Source organism: Rhincodon typus, chromosome 18, assembly GCF_021869965.1.
Source record: "Rhincodon typus isolate 14 chromosome 18, sRhiTyp1.1, whole genome shotgun sequence".
Classification (NCBI taxonomy): Eukaryota; Metazoa; Chordata; class Chondrichthyes; order Orectolobiformes; family Rhincodontidae; genus Rhincodon; species Rhincodon typus.
The window spans coordinates 17,240,310-17,263,250 of NC_063349.1; the positions used below are offsets into that span (position 1 = coordinate 17,240,310).

Here is a 22,941-nt window from a genome sequence, read left to right on the forward strand (position 1 = left end):
GCTCTGCGGAGGTTGGTATGGACGTGTTGGGCTGCATGGCCTATTGCCACACAATGAGGATTCTGTTCCTAAAAAAAATTAGAATTCCATTATGAAACCATCACTGCATTTTGGAATAAGCTTGGATTTAATAAGCATCTCAGATGCCAGATTCTAGGGAGATAGAATTGTTGCATTCATGCATTCTGGACCCTGTTATAAATTGTCCTGATATTGAAAGCTTCTGATTACTTAAAGACTCTACATGCTGATGATGTAGTTTTTTTTCTTCTTCAACTTCATATTTTTAGCTTTCTCTTTTATAGAACATTGCATTTGTTCCTAAAATAGATATAAAGACATACTTTGTTTCAAAGAACCCACTTCATGTTTTCAACCAATCCAATGCATTGATTAGTACTGTTTGTGATAACTTTCCCAGTGCTCTGAACAAAGTAAAATGATGTCATAATTCTCAAAATAAATTCAAATGTAAATAAAATCCTTTCAATAACAAGATATATAATTGTCTCAGATTTTTGTTCTGTTTCTTTTTGGACAAGTTGGATGAACGATATGGACATGTTTAAGCTATAGGTTCTTTTAGCAGAACTTTCAGATCCCAAATACAGTTTGAAGTTTGAAGCATTCAAATTAAGAAATCTTAGTTTAACAGCACAGCAAACCAGGAGCTCCCATTTAATCTGTTGTGATGTCTTGCCAACTAGAGTACAAGACATGATGTGAATGGTTGCTCCAGTTATTTTTAATTTTTGTTTTGCCATTTAATCTTTTTTTTAGACTCATGATTAAAAAAAGTCCACACAGAATAATAAAACCCATCAAGTTTACTTAACAGAATGTGATAACCCCTTTCAGCCCATGAGGAATCATTAATTAATGTGGAGCTGTGAGTATGGGTTCCCTTGATAACAGGCAATGGCTTGTCCACTTGGAACTCAAACCCTGAGTCCTTTATGAAGCAGAACCAGTCTATGGTTATGTTCATGCTCAGTTGTCCTTGGAAAGGGAGCATGCGGTGTCCATCAGTGCTCTCAATGCCTTGAGAGAGAGGTGGGCACCACAGGGGTTACAGTGCTTTATTTCCCCAGCCGATACTTTTTTGATTGAGCTCCTTCCCCTCTCCCTACCTCCCCCTCACCTTGATGGTTTGTGTTGCTTGTAACAGGCTTTGCATGCAAATATTCAATTAGCCACATGATTGATTTACTGGTGGCGGTTAGCAATTAAAAACAAAGTCTCGGCGATTTAGTGATGGGAAACCATTCAGTTGTGTGTGATAACCCTTCCAGATATAAAGAGCAAAAAGAAATAAAAGCAGACGCATTCCCTTCCAATTCTGTTCTGATCTAGACCCCACCCCCTCTCCCTACCTCCCGCTCATCTTAGATGGTTTGCATTGCCCTTAACGTGCTTTCCATGTAAAGTATTAATTAGAAACATGGGTAAATTACTGGTGTCGGTTAATAGAAGGAAAAGGTGATTCAGTGATTACAGAAAGAAAGTTCAATTGTGTGAGATTACAATTCTCGATATAAAAAATAAAGCACACTGGGTGACAGTGGATGTCCAGTTTGTGGCCGACACCATTCTTCGCCTAAAACTGATGGTACGTCCAAAGTTGTGCACAGTTGGAGGATGTTCAGGTGTGCGGTGGAATCCTGTCTGTGTGTACCCCTGCCTGGGCAGAATTTCAAACCAGCCCCATGATCCTGAACCTCCCTCAGGAGCCCATGCCCTACAACCTGAGCCATCTCTTGGGTATGTGTCTTTTCACCTTGCAAAAAGGCAGCTTTTGTCCGGGCTGCTGCTGCACACCATCCATCTCGACTCTTATGCCCACCATCCAGAAATGCTTTGGTGTGCTTATTTGCCTCTGGGCAGCGGGGATGCCCAGTGGAGAGCATTCTATGCAGGAGTCCTCCCTCTTTCCATTGGGGATCTAGGGTGGAGGGTGTTGTACATGGCGGTTCAAGGGCTCAGAGCCCAACAGGTCCAGGCAGCAGGCAGTGGGGGGGATCATCTCTTCCGACTGTCTGCCCCCTTCCACGCTTACGTTCAAGCCCATGTATCATTGAAGAAGGAGCATGTGGTGTCTGTCAATGCTCTCAACACCTTTAGCGGAAGGTATAGAGATATGTTCTGCAGGGGATACAGTGCTTTATTTCACCCTCCAACCCTATTTTGATTTAGCCCTTCCCTCTCTCTCTATGTCCTCCTCACTTATAATGATTTGCATTGCCTGTAATGGGCTTTGCTTGTAAATATCTAATTGGCTGGACGGGTGTTTCATTGGTGGTGGTTACTAGCCAACAAAGGGAAAAAAGACATTTAAAAAGTCACAGTGATTTTGGTGGTGGGAAAGTTGCTTCTTTGTGTGCGATATCACTTCTGGGTATAAAAATAAAGTTTAAGAAATAAAAACAAAGAGAATTTTGTGATAAATAGAAGACAGGGGGACAAGTGGAATGGTAATTCAAGACCAGTGGGATTGGTAATGGGATGAATAGAGAAATTAAATATATATCTAGAGGAGATGTGAGTGGCAGAATAATGAACAGGGTAGGATTGCTTGCCTAATAGGGGTCGGATATCATGGGTGAAATGGGGCAAGTTGCATGTCTGGTCAGGTCAGATTTACTCAGTGATCGGGAGTTACCTGTCTGATCAGGCTAGACTTACCTGTTTGTTCAGGTTTGTGTTAACTGTGTGACAGGGCAGGGTTATTTTCTGTTCAGGTTTGTAGGTTCTATTGACTGCATTACCCGGGTGACAGGGACAAGATTAATTCTATGATCAGGGCAGGTTACCTGACTGATGGAGCAGTATCATCTGGGTAATGACAGATGAGATGGGTAATACAGGCAGGATTATCTGTCCAATTTGGTGAAGTTACCTGGGCGATGGGGCAGGGCTTCATAGATGAAAGGGTGCGATTATCCGTCTATATGTGGTGGGGTTACCGGATGGTATAGGTGTACGTGGGAGGAGGAAGTGAGTCACCTGTGAGATGAAGATCTGTTGAGGTGGAACTACCTGGGTAATGAAGGCTGAATTACACGTGAGAGGAGTTATCCAGGTGACCGGGGTGGGAATACCTGGGTGCCTGGTGGAGGGTTACCTGAGAGAGTGGGGTGGGCTTAGCTGAGAGTGTGGGATGGGGATACCTGAGAGAGTAGGGTGCGGTTACCTGGGTAAGTGGAGTCGGGTTAACTGAGTACCTGGGGCAGGGTTACTTAGGTGAGCAGCTGGGGTTACCTGAGAGAGTGGGGCAGGGTTACTTGGTGACTGTGGTGGGGTTACCTGGGTGACTGTAGTGGGGTTACCTAGGAGAGTTGTGTTGGGGTCATATGAGCCAGTGTGGCAGGATCAGCTGGTTGAGAGGGCTGGATTACCTGGTTGAAAGGAACGAAGTTACCCTGGGTGACTAGAACTGGATCACCTGGGTGATTGGTGTAGGGTTACCTGAGTGACCACGGTGGATTTATCTGGGTGAGTGGGGCAGGGTTACCTGAGAGAGGGGGTGTGGGGTTACCTGAGAGAGGGGAAATGGTGTTACCTGGATGACTGGGACAGGGTTAACTGGGTACCTGGCGTGGGGTTACCTGGGTGACTGGGGCAGGGTTACGTGGGTACCTAGGGTGGGGTTACCTCGGTGACTGGGGCGGGGTTACCTGGGTACCTGGGGTGGGGTTACCTGGGTGACTGGGGTGGGATTACCTGGGTGACTGGAGTGGGGTTATCCTGGTGACTAGGGCGGCGTTACCTGGGTGTCTGGGGCAGGGTTACCTGGGTGACTGAGGCGGGATTACCTGGGTGTCTGGGGCAGGGTTACCTGGGTGACTGGGGCGGGGTTACCTGGGTACCTGGGGGGTTACCTGGGTGACTGGGGCGGGGTTACGTGGGTGACTGGGGCAGGGTTACCTGGGTGACTGGGGCGGGGTTACCTGGGTACCTGGGGCGGGGTTACCTGGGTGACTGGGGCAGGGTTACCTGGGTGACTGGGGCGGGGTTACCTGGGTACCTGGGGCGGGGTTAACTGGGTGTCTGGGGCAGGGTTACCTGGGTGACTGGGGCGGGGTTACCTGGGTACCTGGGGCGAGGTTACCTGGGTGACTGGGGCAGGGCTACCTGGGTGACTGGGGCGGGGTTACCTGGGTACGTGGGACTGGGTTACCTGGGTGACTGGGGCGGGGTTACCTGGGTACCTGGGGCGGGGTTACCTGGGTAACCAGCTCTGATTGACAAGGTGTGAAGAAGTTTGCTACACGCCCACCGCGGGACGCTCACGCACTGCCCGCGCTCACACACGGAGTGGGTGTTGCGCTATGTGAACTATTTACAAACTGTGACGCTTATGAAATCGTGCCTTGTATTTCCATATCGCTGTATTTTGTTCTCTCCCCCACCCCGCCAACCCTGCCTCAACTCGGCGGTACAGGAGCTCACCATGGAGCGAGAATTCAGGAGGACTGCAGTCAAGAAAAAGATGAACGCTTCCCTCCCCAGACAGGAGTTGCTCTCTGAAACTGGTAAGGCAGAATCGGGATGAGTCCTTGAGCGGGAGATTGTAAGGGGCGAGTCGATCTTGGTCAGAGTTGGTGGTCAGACTTTGCTCTTCTGTTTTGGCTCACATTCCAGTGTTTAATAACAGGGTGTTTGTCAATTACGGATACACCTCCTCACATTAAACAAGGAAATCCAGCATGCCTGTTCTCTGGATCTGAATTTATTTACTGTCGGAACTTCATTAATGCTAGCCATGAACTCTATCAAACAAAGCTGAAGTTATTGACATGACTTTCGTTGTGTATGGATCGAGGATGATTTTTATTCTTTCTATTTTAAGAAACGATTTTTAAAATTCGTCTTCTTTCTGATTAAGCGTGTGGTTGACCCACGCCAGGCTGATATGTTTAGTCAGTTGCTGTAAATTGGGATGATAGTGCTGAGGTTGCCGCCGATGTACATGGAGTGGGAGAGACAGGTCCCCTTAACCGCTCAGTATCCAGCAGCGCAATCCGATTGTGACAGTGAGTGGTCAAACTACAATAAAATTACAAAGGAACTGTCGGAAGAACGCTGCTCCCAATGCTGACAAGTCAATATCGACTACTTTGGTCGAATGATGTCCGAATGTCTGTGTGTCTTTACGCATTGAAGTGGAGGGTGTTGAAGATAGGGAGTAAGTGGAGAACACATTGTTTATTAAAGGAAATGTAATACTGCAGATATTGAAAACCTGCAAGAGGAAGCACCAGATAGCCAGGCAGTAGATCAGGAAAGAAAGTAAGCCTTGATGTTTCAGGTTTAATCTTTCATCCGAACTGCCTTTTTGTAGAACTTGTGATACCATCTCGATCGTCAGATTGGAAGTGTTCCTCAGGTATCTGCAGAACCCTGTCAGGAGTCTAATTCTCAGAAGGAGAAAGGGGCGAATCTTTAATAATGGATGGATTGTTTGGTGGGCTGCTGCCTTGATCTGTTGCTATTTTTCCTTGTAGACTTGTAATCAGAATCACCTCTTTAATGGGGAGATAAAGCTGTGTAATATATGCAACAAAATAAATAAGTCATACTATTGTATTCTGCCTTTCTTGTTTTCAAAGATATCTGTAAATTTCAGTTTTTATTAAGTTCTCTTTGTGGTCTTTGAAAATTATTGTTAGCTGTTGTTTGAGTGAATGGTGATGTATTACAATATGAGCGATTAAATCCCTGACTTACAGTCCTTGGAAATGAAACAAGTTTTAATGAGCAACTCACAACAGTTTTTCTTCAGTTTCAATCTAACTATAAAGAACAAATGTTATTGAAATATCACAAAATTCTAACGATGAAACATTTCTTAGTTTGGGCTTTACAGTAGGACTGTGGAGACAGAATCCATCAAACAATTTAAGGACTAAAGATTTAGAATGGGCTAATGAATCTTGTGGCCCTTCACAGTAAGGACAGATGAAGGATGTATTTACACTATAATTGTGGCAACATCACAAAAACTGCCTATTTCCACCACCACAATGTTGTTCAAAACTGCCCCTAATTCATCTGATGATGTGCTCATCCATGCATTTGCTAAGTCTCAGTTTGACTGTTTTAGTTTATTCTAGCTCAGCCTCCCAGCTTCCACCTAATATAAGGTTAAACTTAACCAAAATTTATCATATTTTAACAAGTGCTGATTCCTGCTTGGCCATCACGTTCATGGTTGTTGACCTACACTGGCTCCTGTACTTATGTTCACTTCAGCCTCCATTGTAGATCTTCAGTATGCAAATGACTTTTGTATGCACACACATACACCAACTGACTTCCAGGTCATTGCCTACTCTTCTCCAAAGAAAATGAGAAAATGGATCTATCACTTCCACCTTGACCCATAAATGAAGATCAACAGGGACCTCCTGGAAAATTTGAATCATTTTTGATCTTGAGAGCCTTCTCTTGATCAAAGCAGAAATAGATGGTGAAATCCAAGGTGCAAGCTCATACTTCAGCCAATTGTGGTAATGTGTACTTGAGGACCAGGATCCAAGACTAAGATCTTGGGTTAGCAGACAGCAATGATCCCCACATTCCTAAATGCTTTGGAGATTTAGACAGCAAAAAGTAGATAGCTCAAAGCTTTGAACTATCACCAGTGGTGCCTTAACAAGATCCTTTAAATCCAGTGATGAGAAAGGCAATCCAAATGCAGTGCCCTCTCCTGCATTGCCCAGCACCAAGGGATTAATCACTCAGAACTGGCTCCACAAATAGAAATGATCATTCCTATGATTAGCACCAGGCACCAAAGCAACTACTCTACTGGAATTCAGTTTCAGCAGGAGAGTCCCAGGATGGACGTGCAAACATTTTAGGGATGTTTTGAAACATCCCTGAAGAAGTCAAACCTCACTGTTGAGACATAGGTGATCCTGGCTTGTGACTAATCAAATGGAGAAGGTTCATTTGGGATAGCACTGAACACATTAGAAACTTCATCAGAAACACTGAAGCAAAGTCAAGGTACAGGTCTGAGCACACAAAGTTCCAAAACAACCTATCTACCCAAAAATTCAAGCACTACCTGCCCTACATGTGGCAGAGTGCAGATCACAGATTAGACATATAGGTCACTTCCAAACTCATTGAATCAGAGTGAAATCACATTATTCTTGATCTCAAGGATTGCCTAAGGAGAGGAAGGAGACATTGGCTCCTAGTTACTTATGAAATTCTTATCCTTCATTTCAAATATCTCTCTATTTTTGTATTTTCTTCCAGCTTTATAACCCTCTGAGATATTTGTACTCCTTTCATTCTAGTCTTTTGCTCACCAGCATCATTGGCAGATATGCCCTTAGCTGCTGAGGTTGTAAGATTTTGAAATCCCTTCTTTACCCTTCCTAACACCCTATATTTCTCTTTTCTTTAAAATTTCCCTAAAAATATCCGTCCTTGACAAACTTTTGGTGATCAATCCTAGTTTCTCTTTAAGTTACTCCATGCCAAATTTTGTTTGAAAATGCCCTTGTGAAACTTCATTGGGCACCGTTCCATGTTAAAGCAAGCAGTTGCTGGCATAAACTGGTCTTGCTTGACAATAACATTACAATTATAATGTAAACACAACCTAAATTTGCAGTGCAGCCAAAATACCAGAGGGAAATGCAATGAGATATCCCAGAAGAGGGAGTCTCATTCTGTTTTGCTTCTGAGTTACTCTTGATCGTGATAACCATATACACTCAGCAACAATATTGAAAAAAAAAGTGAATTCTGTAAATGAATCACTTATTTTTATGAAGATATTAAAGTATTTAATAAATATCATTGTATATAATGATTACACAGCGCTGATTTTCACATTTTTTTGTGTAAATAAAGAGCAATATAAACCAGGCGAAATTTTATATATTCTTTGGCAAAGAGTCACATTGGAGGCTATAGGAAAATTGTGTTTGGAACTAGAGGAAAGGTAGCAAACTGAATGAAAATCTGGTCATAACAGAGGAAGCAAGGAATATGAGTAAATGTCAGTTTGGTTGCAAATGAGTCTTTCTATTCAATATGTATATTAATGCTCTGGATATAGCGTTAATTTGAGTTGTTGAGTTGGTATGTTGTGCTCTGCATATGCAGAATTTTTTGTTTCTAAAGGCTTTGTTTTTGCAACTACTTAACTACACATGGGTACTCTTCATTTAATTTTCTTTGACAGTATTCATGTGAGCAAACTGACTAAGGCAGCATTTATTGTCCTTTCTTAATTGCCCTTAAGAAAATGTAGGAAGATCAAGTTTATTAGTATAAGTATTGAGTAATAATTATTAAGTAAAATACAATAAGTAAAATCTGCTAGCCTTTGATAATCACATCATGTAGAACTACAAGCAATTTTTAATCAATTTCAATTTTCTTTAACAGTCTAAAAATGTTCAGTTACTGAAAATCATATCTTCTAAACATAAAATAAGTGGCATCACCAAAACATGACATTTTCCTTCTGTTGTGGCCAATTATTCAGCTTGGGGAATAGGCTCACAAGATACATTTTAATTTTATAATAAAATGAGTTTCTCTTTATTGATGGCTTAAATCCTATTCTTCAATAAGTACTCCCTTTTATTCCTGAAAGTTAGAATGAATGCAACGAGAGAAGGTTATAGCTGTAGAGATTGTTTTTTTATTTGTCAAATTGTTAAATTGAATAATAAATGTGCAAATAGTAAAACCCTGCAACAAAATTTGCCTTTTTGTCATCACAATTTATTTTAAAGGCTATTTTAAAAGTAATTTCCATAAAGGATACCTTTCCATTTTGTAAAATAATATGTCTTTGATGAGCAACATTTTTGTTACCTCAACTGATTGAGAAGGGGACTGCCATCTGATAGAGGAAGAAGAATTTGATCCCATAAGTTTACTGTTAATTTTGAAGGTATAATGTTTATCTACCAAGGAATATTACAAATGTGTTTTATTGCACTTTAAAAATGAATATGTGAATATAATTTTAACCATATTGTTTGTACCTGACAGGCAATCTGCAGTTGGAAATTGACGACTGCTAATTGTTAGTGAGGTATAACATTTGCAGATTTGCTGATCGGTATTATCTCAAATAAACTGTATTACTTGATAATAATTTTAAGTATTAGCTTTTAGATGCACGTGATATCAATTTTGAAATACCAAATAGCATCTAGACTAAAATTGTTATATTTTTCAGCTCTTCAAACCTGGAAAATGTAACGATTTACATCCCTCCATCAAGGGAATAAGTCTTTTCTTGTCTCCCCTATCTTTTGTCCCTCATAATTTTATACATCTCAATCATGTCCCCACTCAATCATGTCCCCTCTCAAACTTCTCTGCTGTAAGGAAAATAAGCCCAGTCTGTCCAATCTCTCTTCATAACTGAAACTCTCCAGACCAGGCAACATCCTGGTAGGAACAAAAACAAAGTTGCTGGAAAAGCTCAGCAGGTCTGGCAGCATCTGTGGAGGAGAAAACAGAGTTAACGTTTTGGGTCCGATGACCCTTCCTCAGAACAGTGCTGTTGCATGTCTCCTACAATGTGAATTGTCTAGCTGTGGCCTAACCAACATTTTAAACAGTTCCAGCATAACCTCCCTGCTTGTAAGCTCTATGTCTCATTAGGCAGCTCCCTAATTATCTCTTCCGGTTTGCTACATCTCTCTCTCTCTCTTTCTGCTTGAACTTGCCCTGACACCCTACAGGAACAAAACTGTATGGGTTTCACACAGGACTTTGACAGTCAGCACTCAATTTACATCTGCAGTTTTTTTCTTTTATTGATAGCAGTCCTATTGAAAAAAGAACACATTTTGAATTTAAAAGTTTAAAACAAAAGTGCCCATAGTAGTCATGGTCCTGATCCACAGTAGTGGTAGCACTAGTAAAGTTAAAGATTTTCATCTTGCACTCATCAGGGTAATTCACAAGAAGTAACAATGTAAAGGAAAATCCACGTTGTTGACTGTATGATAAGAGAGCGCTTATTGGTTATCAAGTGGACTCTTATTGGCAGAGAAGTTGCTATGGGAAATGCACTGGTTCGATTATGACTGACACTTAATTGCCAAGTTTTATTTTTGTTTTAAACCAGGCAGCTTAACTATGATTGGTCAAGGCACCACCCTGAGAAATGAACCAGAGAATAGGTGTCACCTATTTTGTTGAATTGAAACAAGCACAAAGTGTGTACATGTTCTTACTGTCTTCAAAGAACACAGTCCAGTGTATGAATACATGTACCTTTCAGTGGATTGCAGTTGGGTTTGGGGTGGGGGTGTTCGTGATGAATTTGTGAATCAGTTTAATAGTTACCCAAGAGTTAGAGTCTGTTTTTGATCCTTTAATTTTTAACCTTTCCTGGGTAATTATTAAGCTTAGCTGAGCTAAAATGCTGACATTTCTGACCTTTAAGGAGATTTTTAAAAGGCTTCAGATGCAGTGGAATTACCCATTGGAAATTTCAATTTCCCAGGCAATTCGAATGGAATTGGCTACGCTGGGGAATTACACGTGGTCCTAACATGCGACTCCATTCAGCTCCGCCCCAAAAATTATCTTACTATCCAGAATTCTGGGCCATTAATGATCTTGACTTTGGACACAGTTTTCAAAATTTGTGGATAATCCAAAACTTGGAAGCGAAGAGGACAGTGCAGAACTTCAAAAGGACTTTGACAAGTGATGGATTGAATATATAGGTTGCAGAAGTTTTCTAGTTCCATGTGGATAAGTTCAATGCGAATAAGTGTGAGTGATATATTTTGGTAGGACATTGAGATACAATGTAAGTGAGAGAACTCAAAAGGGGATACAGGAGCTGAGGGACCTGAATGAATATATTCATAGGTCATTATTGGTGGCAGGACAAATGGAGAGAGCAGTTAGTAAGGTGTACAGTATTGTAAGCTTTATTAACACAGCACAAGAGCAACAAAGTTATATCAAATGTATATAACACACCACTTCAGCCTCAGCAGGGGTATTGTGTCCAGTTCTGGGTGCAGCACTTTAGGAAAGATGTGAGGACATCAGAGACAGTGCAGGAGAAATTAATCAGAATGATTCCAGAGAATGAGGCATTTTGGTTATAGAGATAGATTGGATAAACTCAGACCGTTCTTGGAAAAGTGAAGGCCCATAGGAGATCTGATGGAAGTATTTAGAATCATGAGAGGTCTGGTCAGAGTAAGCACACAGAAAATGTTTCCACTCATAAAATGATTGTGAATGACAGGGCACAGATTTGTGGTATTTAGTAAAAGAAGCAAAAGTGATGTGAGGAAAATCCGCTTTATGCATAGAGTGCTTAAGCTTTAGAATACATTGCCTGAAAGTGCGGTGGATGCAGTTTTAACTGAGGCAGTCAAATACATACATTAGATGGTTATTTGTAAAGGAAAAATGTCATAATTATGGAATGAAGCAGGAGAATGGCATCAGGTGAGAATATCTTTTGGATTTCTTTTGGTTTTTATCTCATTTGGACAGTCTTTGTAGTCAAAATGAGCTGAATGGCTTCCTTCTGCATTGTAACATTTATGTGATTCTAAACAGAATGGTAATACACTTTGGATTAATTAAAATAATCATGCAATCTGTATTTTAAATAATTTTAATAATGCTATAGGAGCAATTTGCAAACTGTCAAGGCTCATTGAAAGGCTGTAAAATTTGACATTGCTAAGCTTTGGCTCTTTCAGCTTATTGAAACAACCTAGGCAATCATTGGTTTGCCATTTTCATCAATCGTTTTTGTGCAGTAGATGTTATTTGTAGATATGATGTAGTCACACCACCTGCAGTGTATATAATAAAATGCTACAAGAAGCATGGCCACAAATGATTACTTCCTGCTTTCATTATTGTTTTTCACACTTTAGTTTTAAATTTTTATTTTACTAAAAATGACATACATGTTTCCCGGTCAATTTAGCCACATCAATAAGCATCAGTCACAATGTAATTGCAAGCTTTGAACACCAAGTGTTGTCTTCTTTCTTCCATCGCTTAATATTTCCTGAAAAAAAATTGCCATAAGTTTGTGAGAAGCTGCAAAGGAAGTCCTGAATGAAAAGATTAAAGTGCATATTGAAAAAAATACTCTCCATACCTGTTAATACTTTATTTACCAATTTTAATTGAAGGCCTCATCTTCAAAGGCTTTATCCTCAAAAGTTGTGGCTTTATTATTTTAATGCAAAATATGCTGTCTTAATATGTTTCTAGGCTCTGATAATATTAATTAGTCAGCTAACAGCTGGTATATTTTCTTTAGCTGTTGTTTTTCTCTATTTTTGATGAGTTTTATCAACGTAGGGACTATGTTGCATTTTTATCTTTAAATAAACTGAGTTTGAGCATATATGACTGTGTGAGAGAACAAAGGTGCTCCAACAATTTGTTGCTTTTATTTTGTGCTCTATACATTTAAGATAAGATATTCTAAGTTTTACAGCACGGAAACAGCCATTCCATGCTGGTATTTATGCTCCAAATTAGCTTTCTCATCTGATCCTATCAACATAATCCTTCTTTCTTTCTTCCTCTTGAGCTTCTCTAACTTTCTCTTTAAGATATCTAAGGTGTTAACCTCAATTTCTTCCTGTGATAGTGAATTCCAATTTAAAACAATTCTCTGGTAAAGAGGTTTATGGTAAAGTCCCTATTAAATATATTGGTGACTATTCTTTATTTAGTTCTCTAGTTCTGGTCTTCTCTGCAAATGAAAGCATCTTCTCTATGTCCACTCTTTGTAATCTCAGGTTACTCTTTAGTCTTTTAAATTCTAGGGACTAGGTTCTCAACCTGTTTAATCTTTTGCACCAAGTGTAACTTATCAGTACTTCTACAATTCTAGCAAATTCATATTTGCACTTGGAAATCCCTGCTGATCTCAGGGATGATGCCATCACTATCAAATTTCAAGAAAGGAAACAAAATAGGTTGTGGGAACTACTGAGGAATCTGCCTACTCTCCATAGCCAGGAAGACTTTTGCCCAAATCCTCACCAGGTGCCTTCTCCCAGTCTCTGAGGAAATCCTTCCTGAAAGCCAGTGTGGCTTCCAACCAAACTGTAGAACTATGGACAATAGTTCTCATCCAACCATTCATCCATGTGACCAAGGCTTTTGACTCAGTCCATCGGGAAGAGCTATGGAAGACCCTGTCATAAGCTGGCTATCTGGTGAAATTTATTAACATCCTCCATCTCCTCCATGACACGATGTCAGCAATAGTCGGCAATAACAATAATATGACAGAACACTTTGAGGTCAAGACAGCGGTCAACCAAGGATATGTCATCGCCCCCACCTTTTTCAACATCTTCTTCAGCAGCATTCTGCATCTTGTCAAGAGCAAGCTTCCAATTGATGTGAACATTGTCTGCAGGATGGACAAAAATTGTTTTAACCTCAACTGGTTGAAACCCAAGAAAACAGTGACATCAACCTCATTTGTGGAACTTCAGTATGTGGGTGACAATATCATCTCTGCTCTCTCAGAACAGAATCTTCAAGCTTCTCTTGATGCCTTCAGAGAAGCATACTGAAAAATTGATCTCAGTGTCAACGTTGAGAAGGCTCAAGTAACGATCGAGCCCATATCAAGTTCTGGTCTATCCCTCCATTAAGATCAATGCAGAAATCCTCCCAAATGTGGAACATTTCCATTATCTGGGAAGCTATCTTTCATCTAAGGCTGATATCAATGCAGAGATTCAACATCACATCCAATCTGTGAACACCACCTTTGGATACCTAAGGTTTTGATAACTGTGACGTCCATGCTGATACCAGGATCCTTGTGTGTAAGGCAGTCATCCTTCCAAGTCTTCCAAACGACCACCTATCCCACTCCTATGGTGTCCCGCTCGTTTAATCCGATTCTTCTACTTGCTGTAGGTAGAAATATTCAACACTGCTGGGATCTACTGGGATCCCTCGCATGGTGACATATTTAAAGGGCTGTTGTGCAGCAGACCGGAACTGCCCGGCGTGGTTCAAGACATTGTGGCACACAAGAATAAATAGGCCATCCGCTGTATGGACAGGGATGTGGAGGTCTTGGTAGATGGATTGGTGTATCGGAGGGTCTGCATCTTCTCCCACGTGGTGCAGAGGTCTGACATTGCCAATCAGGTCAGTGTAGTCACCATCATCCTGAAAACTGCCCAGCAATTGGTAAAGGTAAGTGCTCCCATCTTCTCTCTGCTATCTCACACTCACTCTATCTCTGCTACTGCAAACACCTTCCATCAAGGCTCATGGGTCTATCACTCTCACTATCGCATGGTACATCTTCTCTCATTGACTCTCATCCACTGAATCCCCCAAGACTACTAACTTTGCATGCCCACTGTGCCATCTATTCACTCGGGGCACCTCACTACCTTTCCCACCTTCACCAGTGCTAACGGTTGTGCCAGCTGTGCTCATTCCCTTCCTTTGCCTCATTCCAGGAGAAAATAGCCGACAATAGGCTGAATGAGGCAGCAGGATGGGTGGTGGGGTGCTCAACATTCTGCTCCTCATTCTCTACAAGGAGACTATCCTGACGGTGATCACTCTGAGCGGCCAACTGACTATGCTCAAACTCTGGATTGATGTTGGTTAATTCCCTGAAGATGGAGTAAGACTCTGAAAGCTTGTGTTTTCAAATAAACCTGTTGGACTATAAACTGGTGGTGTTGATTTTTGACTTTGTCCACGCCAGTCCAACACTGGCACCTTCACATCTTGACTTATTGAGCTGAGAACCCCTGCTAGAAGGGTTTCTTCTTTGACTTGACTAAGGGCTACTCCCTGAAGACTTTTCTTGAAGCACATGCAGTGTTTTTGCCCCATAAGTTCCTGGCATATGATGCAGATGTGACATTAACATGGCACGGTGGCATTCAGCAACATATCCACCTCCCTGATAATTGAGTGCTGTCGTGCACGGCTAGCTGTTTGAGTTTGTGTCTGCACTGAAAGGCAAGGCAAGACAGAGCCTGTTAGCTCAGAATGACAGGGAAAAGCATAACAAGGCAAGGTGGGAATGCTCCAAGCAATGAAGTAGGCACAAATGAATACAGACGGTTCCGTTATAACACGTTTTTCCTTCAATGCGAATTGGCTTTAATGCGATTGAAGAATTTAGACCGCTGTTTTTAGAATGCAAACTTTCCTTATCTGTCTTGGCTGTAACATGATTCTGGCCCCATTATTTTAAATGGCGTGGCTATTGTGTGATTTTCATATAATGTGAGATCGCACGAGAACAGAACCGTTGCGTTACATCAGAACTGACTGTAAATGTTAAGGGAATGAGTGAGCAGCGCTGAGATGTCCTTTGGTCCAAACCATGAGCTAGGGGCCTGTCTCTGCATGCAAAGTGTCCTTGCAGCAGCATTCCAATGAAAGGTGTCATCCAAACTTCACCAACCATACTGTATCGATTGGAAAAATGCCATGATGATGTGGTGAGACTGGTATATGCTGAATGTCAATGTCAATGGATATGGCCCTGAGACCTTATTACCAGGTGTCCAAGACAGAAGTCCAGTGGAGCAAGTGGTGAGCTGGTGTTACCAAGGAACCGCTCTGGCTTCCATTTGGGAATTCTTGCCATTTTGTCTGGCAGATGTAATAATAGAAAACTGCATATTACTGAGGTGAGATGAGGTGGTAATGAGGGTGTGAGTGTTAATCCATGCAAATAGGCCTCTCTCCGCTCACTAGCAAAAATCTCATGTCACCACCCAACAGTTGGCTGGAAAATAAGACTTGCTCCTCTTAATGTTGGGAAGGTCCTTATTGGACATCTCACCCAATTTTCCCAAATTTCTCGCCGTTGCGCACGTTGTTCAGGAGCTGGGAAGATTCTGCCAAATATGGTTGTCTGTTAGAGTTTTGGCTAGGATTTCATTATAATTTTCTGCCATTCATGTTAAGCTTTTTAATCTATTATCTATCTGTTATAGAGTCATATGGCTTGGAAACAGACCCTTCAGCCCAACTAGTCCATGCTGATCAGGCTTCCTAGACTGATCCTGTCCCATTTGCCTGCATTTGGCCCATATCCCTCTAAACCTTTCCTTTCCACGTACCTGATCAAATATTTTTTAAATGTTGTAGTTGTACTGGTCTCTACCGCTTCCTCTTGCAACTCGTTCCATAGCACCATCCTCTGAATGACAAAGTTGCACCTCAGGTCCCCTTTAAATCTTTCCCCTCTCACCTCAAATCTATGCCCTCTAGATTTGGACTCCTGTACCCAGGCAAAAGACCTTGGCTATTCACCTTATCTATGCTCTGCATGATTTTATAAACCTCTATCAGGTCACCCCTCAGCCTCCAACACTGCAGGGAAAAAAATGCCAGCCTATCCAGCTTTTCTTTCTAACTCTAGTCTCAGTAACATCCTTGTAAATCTTTTCTGCACCCTTTCCAGTTTAATAACAACCTACCTATGCCAGGGCACCCAGAATTGTATGCAGTACTCCAATTGTGGCCATACCAATGTCTTGTACAGCCGTATGATTATGTCCCAACCCTTGTACTCAGTGCTCTGACCAATGAAAGCAAGGGTGCCAAATGCCCTCTTCACCACCCTTCCTACCTGTGACACCACTCTCAACGAACTGTGTACCTGAACCCTGGGGTCTTTCTGTTTGACAACACTCTCCATGACCCTACAGTTAGCTGTGTAAGTCCTGACCTGATTTGTCTTATCAAAATGCAACACCTTGCATTTATTTAATTATCATATTAACTGTCCACCCCTCTTTTTGCACTATTCCTTTATTTAAAGTATTTTATCTATATCTACTAGCACATCGGCGACCTAATTCCAATATGCACAGTTACAATCCATCCAGACCATAGATTTTATCTTCTAAGTTTGATTAATTTTGTCAATTATATCCCACCTTCCTAATTTAAATGTCATTATATCCTCTTTGATCTCTTCTTTTTATGTTAAATCCACCTTGTAAGTCTACCTGACAAACTTTAAGTTGAGGTAATTATTTACTGTTTCTGCCATCTCACTGCCAACTATCAGAGTCTATCCCTTAGTGACCCTAACGCTATCCCGATTTTTCTTTTTTGTTGATTATGGTATTGTAGAATATGTTATTATTCCTTCTTATATTCTTGGATCATTTAATTTTGCAGCTTTTCCCTTACTTTCTTACATTTTTGATTTCTTTCCTAAGCCTTTTTGTATTCCCTTTGTTATCTCCTTCAATGGTTGCATTACTGACTTTGTTATTCCTGCTTTTGGTGGGAAATCCCAGTGAACTCTATGATTACAATTTTAAGTGTTTCCTATTGCTGTGCTTTTCCTTTGTCTGTATGCTTCTTTCAGTTTATTTTCCCAAGTTCCATTCTCCACTCCTGAAAATTATTCTTCTGCAATGTATTGGTTTTGTTTTCCTTTGCCCTCAATGAGCTTCATCTTATACCTTCCAATTACTGCTTCCTAGATTTACCATGCTTATTTCTTGTTTGTCATTTATGTCCCATATTAAACCCATAAAAATATATTTCATCGTTTTCAAGTTTGCATACAACAATGACCATAATCGGGCAACTTAGTTTCCAAATCACCAGTAAAGATGTAAAATTGCCAATGAATATATTTTATTTATTTATTATTTTATATATAATGTAGTCACTTCCATAGTATAAACATCCCAACTATAAAAGCAGGAAATTTTCTTATTCATCCAAATACTCGTGGAATATCTAGTGAGCACATTTTTCACAGTTATTTCTGTTCTGTAGGTTGACATATTGAAAGATGCTCACTGTTTTAAAATTCCCACTGTCTTCACCTCGCGATAATGAAAATAATTCCCCAGCAGTCAGATTAAAAACTGCGCTGCATCAACTTAATGTACAGATTTTATTCCACCCCCATACTCCCTGTCATTCATCTTATATTTATTGCTGGTCATATTCTATGTGGAAAATGCTTGGGTGAAAATGCTTGTGAACAACCTAGCTGAAACTAACGGGTCTAGTAGCATTTGTGGAGAGACAACATTAAAATTTCAGGACTGTGACATTTTAGACCATAATGTAAGAAAAGCCAATCAGATTCTCACTCAACCAGATTGAAGTAATTTATATAAAATTGATTTCAAGATTTCTATATAGAACGCACTACCATGCAAGTCTGGCAAAAGTACAAGTTCAGTTTGCAATTCAAAGAATTAACCACAGTATTTGAATATCTCTATTTATATTCATTTAATTTACTGCTGAATTAAGATAAAACCTGACTCAAATAGCAAAAATATCTGTTCTCAAAATCAAATACCAATCTGCAACAGAAATGCACCAGAGATGAATAAATTCTTGGAACATTTTTGTCTAATTGCTCTAAATAGAATTAAAATAGACATCTTGCACTCATCAGGACAATTTACAAGACTACTAATTCGATGGGAAAACCAAGATTTATGCTGCAAAACAGGAGAGTGCTCATTGGTCAACCAATTGTCCATCAAGTGGACTCTGATGTAGACTTTTCCTTCTCAGTGTTAATAGTGGAATAACAGGGTTGACACTTACATTACATTAATTATTTATGTTAATTTGGGACATATTGCCACTTTATTTATTTATTTTTAGTTTTTATGTCAAATTTGTGCCCAATGACTCAAGAAATATGCTGATTTTAATGCCTATCTAAGTTGACAGCTCAAACAGTATTACATAATGAGGTAATGACTGCATGCATATAGTAAAGAACTATAGTAAAGCGTGGTAGCAGCGTTATATGCTGAAGGTGGATATAATGACTATCGATGGATGATACAGCTGCAGGTCATATATCACCTGAAACACTGATGCCTGGCAGAGAAACATCTGTTGGACACCTTGGGTACCCATTTTCTGATTAAATTGTCAGGCAAGCCTTTGCCTAAGAAGCAAAAACTTGCATCAGAAACACGCAACAGACAACAGACTTTGTAATTATTCAAAAGATTCATTAAACATCAATTCTAATTTTCATAGACTATCTGATGAACATTAGGACTCTGGGAAGCACCAAGGATCAGAGGGACCTTAGACAATGAAGTGGTTAAGAAGGCATGTGTGATACTTGCCCTTGTTAGCCAAGGCATAGAGTTTAAGTGCAGAGAGATTCTGCTAGAACTATACACAATGTTGGTTAGGCCACAGCTAGAGCTTTGCATGCAGTTCTGGAATCCACATTATAGGAGGGATGCGATAGTACTGGAGAGGGTGCAGAAGAGATTTACCAGGATGTTGTCTGGGCTGGACAGTTTCAGTTATGATGAGAGATTGGACAGACTGGGGTTGTTTTCCTTAGAGCAGTGGAGATTGAGAGGGGACATAAATTATTCATCTCAATCATGAGGGGAGGCACATGGGGGAGGCTGGAAGAAACTTTTCCCCTTGGTTGAGTGATCAATGTCCAGGGAGAATAGATTTAAGGTAAGGGACAGAACGTTTAGAGGAGATGTGAGGAAAAATGTTTTCATCCAAAGGTTGAATGAATTTTAAGAAGTATTTAAGAAGAGTTTAGTTGTGCACTTGTGATGGCAAGTAATAAAAGGCTATGGGCCAAGTGTTGGAAAATGGAATTAGAATAGTTAAGTGGTTTTTGATCCATGTGGACATAATGAGTTGATGAGACTTTTTCTGTGCTATAGATGTCTATGAGTCTGTGTGCACATTGGCAGACCATGTTCTGTGCATATTTGTCCCAGTTGTATCAGGAATTGAATATCCTAACCAGTGGTTCTGAAAGGCAGTCACTGATTGAAATCTTCTCAAGAAAGATAAGTTTTTGTTTATTTAATAAAGATTTCTGCAGTGTCAAGATGAGCATTCACAAAAATCTTCTGATTTTCTGCAGTACCATTTTCATCCCCCTGTCCCTTCAGCAGACACTGCCCACCTGCTGGCTATCTTTGTAAAGAAGCTGAACAATTTGTCACCATGAAACCAATAAGTGTTCACAGCATGCTGGTAATATTTAAGTGAGATCTGAAAGTGGTTCAAACTACTCAGTTATGACACTGGGTAATTACTGTGTTCACTCTTGACCTCATACTGGGATTGGGGCAAAATTAAAATCCAGCCCCTTCCCCTATGTTTGATCTTCAATCTTACAGGCAAAATTATCATTAGAATCTCTCAAAGTTAGAGTCAAACTATTAAATGTCTTTTGAAAGTCCACATACACTACATCAACTCTGCTATCCTCATCATGTCTCCCTTGCTATCTCATCAGAGAACTCAATCAAGTTAATCAGACATGCCTTTAACAAATCCATGCTGGCCAGTATTTATTGACTCACATTTTTCCAAGTTCCAAATACGTTTGTCCTGGAGTGGAATATTCGCTCAGGGCAGGCTTGCTGTATCCCAACATAAATGTCGGTGGCGAACTCACCTCCACAGGCAGGAGTCCCACTTGTTTCCAGCGGGTTGGCCCTGTGTCAATGGAGGACAGCAGTTTCACACCACAGCAGGACTGGTAGCCACTGCTGGTATTGCAGGATATGCAGTGGAAGAGAAACTGTGGCTGCCATTGAATTGAGGTAATTCTGGCTTCTCACTTGGGTAGGTGGAGTTGGAGAGGGACCTGATGGACAGTATTGGTGAAGATCATGGACATGTGGTGGGAGGCAGCTTTCAATTGGCACAAGAGGCCTGTGAAGGAAGGAGTTCCATCCTCAAATATCACCCCCAGTCCTGAATTGTTCAATCCTTAGCAGCCTTCAGGGTTAAACCTGCTAGGTTATCTATTGGGTGCAGATATCTTCCCCATCTGTTAATTCTGAATGCTGGAGGGATAAGACATTTAACTGAGCATTAATTGCCCCTCAAAGGCCTCAATTGGGATGTTGGTTGTGATGTGGGTCATTAGCTCACTCAATGCTTCCCTTACTGCTTATGAAACAAAGGCTCGGTTAGGGGCTCCTCGGCCAGTGATAAGGCACTCTAATTTGCCTGTTTATAGCATAAAATTCAGTCTATCCAATATTTTCTGATGTACTCTATCAGGCCAACTGACCAATAATTTCCTGTTTCAATCCAGTCCCCTTTTTTGCACAAGTTTACAATTTGCAGTCTTCAAGCCCTTTGGCAGCACCTCTTTATATCGGATGGATTGGAAGACCATAGCTGGAGATTCGACAGTTTTCATCTTTACTGCCTCAACAAGTTCTTCCCATTTTCGCCAGGTGGTTTTTCCACATTGAACGTTGCCAACCTTTTAAGTACTTCCTCTTTACTTTTACTCTCTGCCCTTCTATTTCCTCCTTTACCTTTGTTGTTGGCTTATTATTAACATGGGCTATTAAAATCAATTTCTATTGATTGCCATTATCACATTGTCATATTTTGTTCAGATGGTGAACTAGTAAAATTCGTTTTGTTTCAAGTTTGAGAAACCTTTGAAATATAATCAGTATGTGTATTTGTGTGCACTTTCACATCTGTAGTATCTCAAATTTATTAAGAAATTACAAAGAACAATACCAAGTCTGAAATCTTTTAAAAATAAAATAATTCTTGTGGTTTCTAACTTATTTAAGTTAGATATTGCGGCCAGTTGCACATCCAAATAACAGCAGAAAGTGTAATTTCTTAAAGAAGAACTCAATGTACTGTCTGAGTAGTTGTACACACTGAGCTTGTGGAAATACTCGATGTGTCTTTTTTACAATCAGAGCAGGAGTTACACAACATAAGGACAGTGGCAGATGCTAATGTTGCAATGAACGTTTCAAGTGTCGGAAAAAGAATCTCCAAATTTTGCTACAGAGCAGCATTACATGGGACAATGCATTAATTTTGAATATTTTTAAGGTTTCCCAAAATCTGTCAAAAAGAAGAAAATTTTTTGCACCCATTTTATACTACAATATGCAAGCATCATTGTTCTTTGAAATCTTAATATAACACTGAATTTATTTTTGGTGATTGTAGCTTTAAGTGATTACGACTTTTAGTTTAACCAGAAATTTAACTGGACCAACCACTTAAATATTGTGGATTCAAGAGCAGCTGAAAGGCTTTTGTGCAGCATGTAACATATATCCTGATTTCACAAAGCATGTAAAAGGATGTGTGGAGAGTAATGGAATACTCTCCACTTGCTTGGGTGAGTGCACCTCCGACAATACTCAAGAAGCTACAACAACCCGATTGATTGGAATTATCTAGCATTCACTCCATCCAGCACTGGCAAACGGTGAATGCAGTGTGTACCGTCTACAAGATGTACTACAACAACTCCCCAAAGCTCCTTTGACAGCAGCTCCCAAACTTTTATCATTTGCCACCCTAGAAGGGCAACACATGTGTGGGAACATAGGCACCTGGAAGTTCTCTTCGAAGTCAGACATATTGCAAACGTTTAAATACATCAATTTTCTTTATCGTCACTGGGTCAAAGACCTGGTATTCTTTACCTAACAGCACTGTGACAGTTTCTCCACCACACAAGCAGCAGCAGTTTTAAGAATACAGCTCACCACCTCCTTCTCAATGGCAATTAAGAGACAGGCAATAAAATAAGCTTGCCAGTGATATCTACATCCAATGAACAAATAAAAACTACAGATGTTTTAAACTTTCCCTTGGTTAAACGCAGGATATTCCGCTGTCAGCAATATCTTAATTGAATTATTAAATGAGTGTGATATTCATATTATGTTGTGCTAGCCAAAGCAATTTTGGGTACTTCTTAAAGAAAGATTCTTGGGGAGTGTTGATTGTAGACTGCATCAGTCCTTAAATAGGGGAAAGAAGAGCTCACATTGTATATTCCCAGACACATGCACAGATACTAATTACCAGCTTCATCTTAGTGTTATTTGATAAAAGAGGAAAGATTTGAATATCCCATCATATCTTCACAATCATTAAACATTTATAGAATAA

At 40.4% G+C, this 22,941-nt stretch overlaps 1 protein-coding gene across 1 annotated transcript in view; it reads left to right on the forward strand.

The window, feature by feature from the left end:
- The first annotated feature begins 4,334 nt into the window (after positions 1-4,334).
- Positions 4,335-22,941, forward strand: part of fgd4a (FYVE, RhoGEF and PH domain containing 4a) — a 202,763-nt gene continuing 184,156 nt past the window's right edge. The window contains exon 1 of the mRNA XM_048607838.1: positions 4,335-4,532. Coding sequence (XP_048463795.1) covers positions 4,358-4,532 — 175 coding nt within the window. The 5' untranslated portion in view covers positions 4,335-4,357. The remainder of the gene's footprint in view (positions 4,533-22,941) is intronic.